The 8,650-nt window shown below is 37.0% G+C and overlaps 1 protein-coding gene across 2 annotated transcripts; it reads left to right on the top strand.

The window, feature by feature from the left end:
* Positions 1–1,549: 1,549 nt before the first annotated feature.
* LOC116463897 (zinc finger protein 626) lies at positions 1,550–8,439 on the top strand. Of its 2 annotated transcripts, none has more exons than XM_032754191.2 (2): positions 1,550–1,932; positions 6,229–8,439. In XM_032754191.2, the coding sequence occupies exon 2, from the start codon at positions 6,231–6,233 to the stop codon at positions 7,539–7,541; it is 1,311 nt and encodes a 436-aa protein (XP_032610082.1). In that variant the 5' UTR covers positions 1,550–1,932; positions 6,229–6,230; the 3' UTR covers positions 7,542–8,439. The 2 variants fall into 2 exon arrangements, 1 of the variants encoding a protein (XP_032610082.1); XR_009212147.1 differs by lacking the exon at positions 1,550–1,932 and having other exon boundaries at positions 5,940–7,938; positions 8,384–8,439.
* The last annotated feature ends 211 nt before the right edge of the window (positions 8,440–8,650 follow it).

Genomic DNA, 8,650 nt, shown 5'->3' with positions numbered 1-8,650 from the left:
AGGTCAGGAGATCGAGACCACGGTGAAACCCCGTCTCTACTAAAAAATACAAAAAATTAGCCGGGCGTGGTGGCGGGCGCCTATAGTCCCAGCTACTCGGAGAGGCTGAGGCAGGAGAATGGCATGAACCTGGGAGGCGGAGCTTGCAGTGAGCCGAGATTGCACCACTGCACTCCAGCCTGAGCAACAGAGCAAGACTCCATCTCAAAAAAAAAAAAAAAAATTTATTTTATATGGTATATTAACAAATTAAGGCAGAATTTTTTTTTTTTTTTTGAGACAATGTCTCACTCTGTTGTCCAGGCAGGAATGCAATGGCACAATCTCGGCTCACTGCAGCCTCCATCTCCCAGGTACAAGTGATTCTCCTGCCTCAGCCTCCCGTGTAGCTGGGATTACAGGTGTGCACCACTATGCCCGGCTACTTTTTGCATTTTTAGTAGAGACAGGGTTTCACCATGTTGGCCAGGCTGATCTCGAAGTCCTGGCCTTGTGATTCCCCCCCTTGGCCTTCCAAAGCACTGGGATTACAGGCATGAGCCACTGCACCTGGCTGATTTATGCACATTTACATGTTGTTTTTTATATTCTATAAAAGAACTTTAAAGGTTTTATGAATAATCATTTTGATTTTGTTTTTTGTTTTGTTTTTTGAGACTGAGTCTCACTCTATGGCCCAGGAGGGAGTGCAGTGAGCACCATTGCACCTGGCCTTTTTTTTTTTTTTTTTTTTTTTTTTTGAGATGGGGTCTTCCTCTGTCACACAGGCTGGAGTACCATGGCATGATTTTGGCTCATTGCAACCTCCGCCTCCTTGATTCAAGAAATTCTCCTGCCTTGTCCTGCTCAGTAGCTGGGACAACAGGAATGCACCACCATGCCCAAATAATTTTTGCACTTTTAGTACAGATGGTGTTTCACCGTGTTATTCAGGCTGGTCTTGAACTCCTGACCTCAGACAATCCACCTGCCTTGGCCTCCCAAAGTGTTGGAATTACAGGCGTGAGCCATGGCGCACAACCCCGTATATTGTATCTTGTAGGACTGTGCTAATAGTGATGAACAGTCTCAACTTTTATTTTGGAAAGTCTTTATTTTTGTATTCTTTTTGAAGTAAAATAATTTTGAATCGAGTATTACTGGTTAGAAGTTTTTGTTGTTGTTACATCAAAATTTGGGAAGGTCTCGGCTTTTTTTTTTTAAATCTTCAAGTAACCTCTGTATTACTTTACCTTATATTCTAAGATTCCTTTCATGAATACATTGATCTACTTGTTTTACATCCCATGTTTTAATTTTTTTGTAATTTAATATTTTGTGTTATATATTTTTGGGACTGTCACATCACATCAGTTAATTATGTGTTGATTTTTTAGTTTATATTATAATTGTATATAACTATATTTTTTAGTTTATATTATAATTGTATGTAACAATATTTAACTGTACAATTTAAGACAGTGAAGAGCAAAATTAAATATGAAAAAGCCATGTATCTATTGCCAATATAATTGTTTCTGTGTTTCTTTGCCTGTATAAATATTATCCCTGTAGCTTTGTGTCACTTATATATTTGTTGTGTAGGTTTGGTGTAACAGGTTTTTGTTTTTGGTTTTGGTTTTTTTGATAGGGAATTTCACTGTTGTTATGCAGGCTGCAGTACAATGGTGGGATCTCAGCTCACTGAAACCTCCAACTTCTGGGTTCATGCCATTCTCCTACCTCAGCCTCCTGAGTAGCTGGGATTACAGACATGTGCCACCACACCTGGCTAATTTTGTACTTTTAGTAGAGACAGGGTTTTACCATTTTGGTCAGGTTGGTCTCAAACTCCTGACCTCAGGTGTCTGCCTGCCTCGGCCTCCCGAAGTGCTGGGATTACAGGCATGAGCCACTTCGCCTGGCCTGTAACAGTTTTTTAATCCTGTCTAGGTGAGTAGTCATAAAATCTCTCCCAATTTCAACATCTATTTATTTGTGAATCTATATTAATTTTGTGTCAGAGAAACACTTTTGGATTTGAAGATAATTTAAAAACAATAATTACTCTGTATCTCTTTTAGGTATTATTTATTTTTACGTATGTGTTATGTGTCAAAAACACATAACAAAATTAACAATAAAATTTTCTAGGCTGGGCGCAGTGGCTTATGCCTGTAATCCCATCACTTTCAAAGGCCGAGGTGGGTGGATCATGGTGTCAGAAGACTGAGACCATCTTGGCCAACATGGTGAAACCCTGTCTCTACTAAAATACAAAAAATTAGCCAGGCGTGGTGGCGCTCACCTGTAATTCCAGCTACTGAGAAGGCTGAGGCAGGGGAATCACTTAAACCCAGGAGGTGGAGGTTGCAGTGAGCTGAGATAATGCCACTGCAGTTTTGCCTGAGAGTTAGAGTGACAAGTATATATTTCTAAATATTCAGTTTGGTCATATTAATTATATTGACATTGTTGTGCAACATCACTAGAATGTTTTTATCTTGCAAAGCTAAATCTCACTTCACATTAAACAACTACCGATTCGTCCAATTTCGTGGCACTTTTCGAACACCACTCTCTGTTTCTACGAGTATAACTGCTTTACATATCTCATATAATCTGTGTCTTTTTCTGGCTGACTCATTTTATTTTGGATAATGTCATCAATATTTATCTTAATAGTTAGACTATTTTCTGCTATTTGAAAACTGAATGAGATTCCAGTATTTTTCTATCTACTGAATGATTTGGTGACAGAAATTTGTATTGCTTTAACCTATTGGCTTTCAGTAACAATGCTGCAATAATTATGTGAAAGCTAACATATGTGCTGCATTCTGTTTTATTGTTTTGCTTTTTCACTTTTATACTCATACCAAATTGTTTTAATTCTGTAGCTTTTTGATGTGTTTAGAAATCAGAAATTGTAATGCCTCCAACATTATTCCTTGAAGATTATTGAGTACTTTATTATCTCTTTAGATTCCATATACTTTTGGATTTGCTGTTTTTATTCAAAAGTGCAATGAGAAATTTGAAAAATAGTGCATTCTGTAGATTAAATTGAACAGTATAGACATCTTCACAATATTACTCCTTTTTCGATTGTTTGTTTTTGAGATGGAGTTAAATTCACTCACCTCGGCCTCCCAGAGTGCTGGGATTACAGGCCTGAGCCACTGCACCCAGCCCAGTTATTTCAACAAGTGCATGCTTAATACCGTGTTGTATCATTTCTAAATATTTTTAAATTTATCAATTATTTATATTATTGTTTTATACTCTTAATTCCATTTTTATCATAGAAAGTGATCTATAAAATTTCAGTTTTAAAAAATGTGTTAAGGCTTCGTTTTTGGCCTAACTTGTGGTCTATACAGGAGAATGCTGTATGAGCTATTCAGAAGGCTGTGTATCCTGATGTTGTTGAGGAGTATTCTCTATACCTTCATTAGAAATAATTGTTTTTTACTGCCTTCTAGTCTTCTGTTTCCTTACTAATATTCTCTCTTATTTTATTACAGAAAGTGGAGTATTGAAATATCCTACTATAATTATATTGCTCTCTTTGTGTTTATTCAGTTTTGTTAGTATTTGCTTTATATAGCTGAAACCCCAATATGAGATACACACACATAAATACACACATGTATATACAAATTTGTAGTAAGTTCCCAGTGAATGAATCTAATGTCCTTCTTTGTCTTTTTGAAGTTTTGACTTAAATACATTTTATAAAGTATGACAGTTTTTAACTTAACTTGTAGCTTGTGTAATATTATTTTGACCCCTTCTCCTCTCGTTTTGTTAATATTTACATGAAATTTCTACTTCTGTCTTGCCACTTTCAGTCTTTTTGTCATTAGATCTCAACTGACTCCTGTAGAAAGGCAAGTTGACTCTTGATTTTTAAAATTCTTTAATAAACCTGTTTATTGAAAGTATACCTCTTGATTGGAAAGATAATTATATATATATATTTAAATGGTTTTCTGAAAGAGAAAAACTTACTGTTATTTTATTATTTTATTTGATTCTTATATCTTTGTCTCTCCTTTTCTCTTTCTGTGGTTTTTGTGTTTTTTTTATTTTTGTATTGGTATGCTTTCAGGATTTTTTAAATTTTCTTTTGTGTATCTGTACAAATATTTTCTTAGCGGTACCTTGGGGGATTACATAAAACTTCTAAAAGATCCAATAATATATTTGATTGTGGTAAAAAATAAACTTCAGTTGAATACAAAAATTCTTCATCATTACATCTGCCTACATTACAGCTCCTAAAATTCTCTTCTTATCTATGATTTTTGAAGTTTTGCTTGTATGTGTGTTTGTTATAAATATCTTTGTATGTATCCTAGTTTGTTTCTTCAGCTTTTTCATGTTTACATCATTTTTCCTTTTAAGAAATTTTTCAGTTATTTTTTGAATTTTTTATATCCACAATTTTTGTTTTTTGCTATTTCAGTATTTCTTATTATTATCCTCATTTTTTTCTTTCTTTTTTTTTTTTTGAGATGGAGTCTCGCTCTGTCGCCCAAGCTGCAGTGCAGTGGCGTGATCTCAGCTCACTGCAAGCTCCGCTTGCTGGGTTCAGGCCATTCTCCTGCCTCAGCCTCCCAAGTAGCTGGGACTACAGGTGCCTGCAACCACGCCCAGCTAATTTTTTGTATTTTTAGTAGAGACGGGGTTTCACCATGTTAGCCAGGACCATCTCGATCTCCTGACCTCGTGATCCACCTGCCTCCGCCTCCCAAAGTGCTGGGATTACAGGCGTGAGCCACCGCGCCCGGCCTATTATCCTCATTTTTATCTTCAGTACCTGTCTGTTTCACTTACCTAATGTTATTCAAAATAATTAATTTATTTATTTAGTTTTTCTGAGATGGAGTCTTTTTCTGTCACCCAGGCTCTGGAGTGCAGTGGCATCATCTCAGCTCATAGCTACCTCTTCCTCCTGAGTTCAAGCAATTCTTCTGCCTCTGTCTCCCAAGTAGCTGGGGTTACAGGTGGCTGCCAGCATTCCTGGTTAATTTTTTGTATTTTTAGCAGAGACGGGTTTTTACCATGTCAACCAGGCTAATTTTGGACTCCTGACCACAAATTAGAAGGCCACCTTGGCCTCCTAAGTTGCTGGGATTACAGGCATGAGCCATTGTGCCCAGCCTATTTTATTTTTGAGACAGTCCTGCTCTGTCACCCAGTCTGGAGTGCAGTGGTACAATATTCACTCATTGCAACCATCCCCTCTCAGGTTCAAGCAATTCTTGTGTTGTGCGTTAGCCTCCCAAGTAGCTGGGATTACAGGCACATGCCACCGTGCCCAGCTAGTTTTTGTATTTTTTGTAGATACAGGGTTTCACCATGTTGGCCAGGCTGGTCTCAAACTCTGACCTAATGTTGTTTTCCCACCTTGGCCTCCTAGTGTGTTGGGATTCCAGGAATGAACCACCAAGCTTGACCTGTACAACTTATTGGGAATTTTTTAAATTACTTTATATACATTTTATGGTTGCTTTTGAAAATTTTATAACTTTTTGATGGGGTCATGTTTCTCTAATATTTTCTATTTATTGTAATCTTTGAGATTTTTACATTAACAAAGTGCTACCTGTTACAATCATTATAATATAGCTGTGTCCTGGCATAGTCTGAAATCAATTGTCTTAACTAGAGATTCTGGGAATCTCAGCTCACCGTAACCTCCACCTCCCAGGTTCAAGCAATTCTCTGCCTCAGCCTCCTGAGTAGTTGGGATTACAGGTGCCCCATCACCACACCCAGCTAATTTTTTGTAATTTTAGTACAGGTTGAATTTCATCATCTTTGCCAAGCTGGTCTTGAACTGTTGACCTTCTGATCCCCCCACGTCAGCCTCCCAATGTGCTGGGACTACAGGCATGAGTCACCCCAGCTGGTCGACAATTTACTTTTAAAGGCACGATGTTATACTGGAGAGCAAAACCAGCTGTGTTGTGTATAAGTAACAGACTTTTCTATTTCTTCTATTTGGCCGTTTGCATTGTGCTCACCTGGGGCCCTTCACAACTTATTTATAAATTTTTTACAAATATATTTTGGTCAGTATGTTTTTGTTAAATTCATATGTCCAGGAAGAAATTACAGCTTGTGGTATTTTCCTGTGTCATCTTTCTTATGTAGTTTGTATAAAACGATACAAACTACATATATTATATTTATCTGAGTCTACCAATTGAAGTAATGTGTTTTTATTGTTTCTTTCAGTAATGTGTTCTCATTTTGCCCAAGACCTTTGGCCAGAGCAGAGCATAAAAGATTCGTTCCAAAAAGTGGTACTGAGAAGATATGAAAAATGTGAACATGGCAATTTACAGTTAAAAAAAGGATGTGAAAGTGTGGATGAGTGTAAGGTGCACAAAAGAGGTTATAATGAACTTAACCAATGTTTGAAAACCACCCTGAGAAAAATATGTCAGTGTGATAAATATGTGAAAGTCTTTCATCAATTTTCAAATTCAAACCAACAAAAGAGAGGACATACTGGGAAAAAACCTTTCAAATATATAGAATGTGGCAAAGCTTTTAAGCAGTTCTCAACTCTTACTACACATAAGAAAATTCGTACTGGAGGGAAACCCTACAAATGTGAAGAATGTGGCAAAGCCTTTAACCACTCTTGTAGCCTTACTAGACATAAGAAATTTCATACTGGAGAGAAACCCTACAAATGTGAAGAATGTGGCAAAGCCTTTAAGCACTCCTCCACTCTTACTACACATAAGAGGAATCATACTGGAGAGAAACCATACAAGTGTGATAAATGTGGCAAAGCCTTTATGTCATCCTCAACCCTTAGTAAACATGAGATAATTCATACAGAAAAGAAACCCTACAAATGTGAAGAATGTGGCAAAGCCTTCAACCGGTCCTCAACCCTTACTACACATAAGATAATTCATACTGGAGAGAAACCCTACAAATGTGAAGAATGTGGCAAAGCCTTTAAGTACTCCTATACACTTACTACACATAAGAGAATTCATACTGAAGAGAAACCATACAAATGTGAAGAATGTGGCAAAGCTTTTAAGTACTCCTCTACCCTTACTACACATAAGAGAATTCATACTGGAGAGAAACCCTATAAATGTGAAGAATGTGGCAAAGCGTTCAAGCGGTCTTCAGACCTTACTACACATAAGATAATTCATACTGGAGAGAAACCCTACAAATGTGAAGAATGTGGCAAAGCTTTTAAGTACTCCTCTAACCTTACTACTCATAAGAAAATTCATACTGGAGAGAGACCCTACAAATGTGAAGAATGTGGGAAAGCCTTCAACCAGTCCTCAGTCCTTACTACACATAAGACAATTCATACTGGAGAGAAATTCTACAAATGTGAAGAATGCGGCAAAGCTTTTAAGCAGTTCTCTAACCTTACTACACATAAGAAAATTCATACTGGAAAAACACCCTACAGATGTGAAGAATGTGGCAAAGCCTTTAAGCACTCCTCTAAACTTACTACACATAAGAGATCTCATACTGGAGAGAAACCCTACAGATGTGAATAATGTGGCAAAGCTTTTCACCTATCCTCACACCTTACAACACATAAGATAATTCATACTGGAGAGAAACCGTGTGAATGTGCTGAATATGGAAAATCATTTAACCAGCCCTCAATTTCTAACTAAGAATTGATATGAAATATAAACCCTACAAATATAAAGAATGTGACAAAGTTTTTAAGGAACTTCTCAACCTTTATTACACATAATTCATACTGGAAAGAAACCCTAGAAATGTGAAGAATGTGGCAAAGCATATAACAAGTTCTGTCTTTTTTTTTTTTTTTTTTAGATGGAGTTTCAACTCTTGTCACCCAGGCTGGTGTGCAATAGTACAATCTCGGCTCCCTGCAACCTCCACCTTCTGGGTTCAATCCATTCTCCTGCCTCAACCTCCCAAGTAAGGGGGATTACAGGTGCCCACCCCCATGCCCAACTAACTTTTGTATTTTTAGTAGAGACAAGGTTACACCATGTTTGTCAGGCTGGTATCCAACTCCTGACCTCACATGATCCACCCACCTCAGTCTCCTAAAGTGTTGCAATTACAGGCGTGAGCTGCCATGCCTGGCCACAGTTCTTAATTCTTAAGAGACATGGTGATAATTCATGCTGAAGAGGAGCTCTACAAACCTGAAAGATGTGACAGTGCTTTTAGCAACACCTCCAACTTTTCTATACATAAAAAATTTATACTAGTGTGAAACCCTAGAAATATATAAAATGTGAAACAGCCTTTATATGGTTGCCATATTTGATAGTAAGATAATTCATACTGGCAAAATTCCTACAAGCATAAAGGATGTGGCAAAACTTTTAATCAATGTGTACATCTTATTTCACAGGAAAGCTATTATCCTTGAGAAAAATTGTACAAATATAAAGAATATTGGAAAACCCATTAATGCCTACTCACATCTTACTCAACGTAAGAAGGTTCATAGTTAATAAAAGCATTAAAAGTGCAATTACTGTCAAAAAATCTTTCAGAAAATATAACCCTTTAAAGTGAAGAAGAGTATTCTGAAGACAACCATTACAAATATACAGGAGGTTTATTGCATACATTTTGTACTAGAGGAAAATCCTGAAGCAGTTGCTCAAGCTTTGCT

Source organism: Hylobates moloch, unplaced genomic scaffold, assembly GCF_009828535.3.
Source record: "Hylobates moloch isolate HMO894 unplaced genomic scaffold, HMol_V3 SCAFFOLD_78, whole genome shotgun sequence".
NCBI lineage: Eukaryota > Metazoa > Chordata > Mammalia > Primates > Hylobatidae > Hylobates > Hylobates moloch.
The sequence above is the reverse complement of the archived record's forward strand: the minus strand, read 5'-3'. Positions and strand labels throughout refer to the sequence as shown.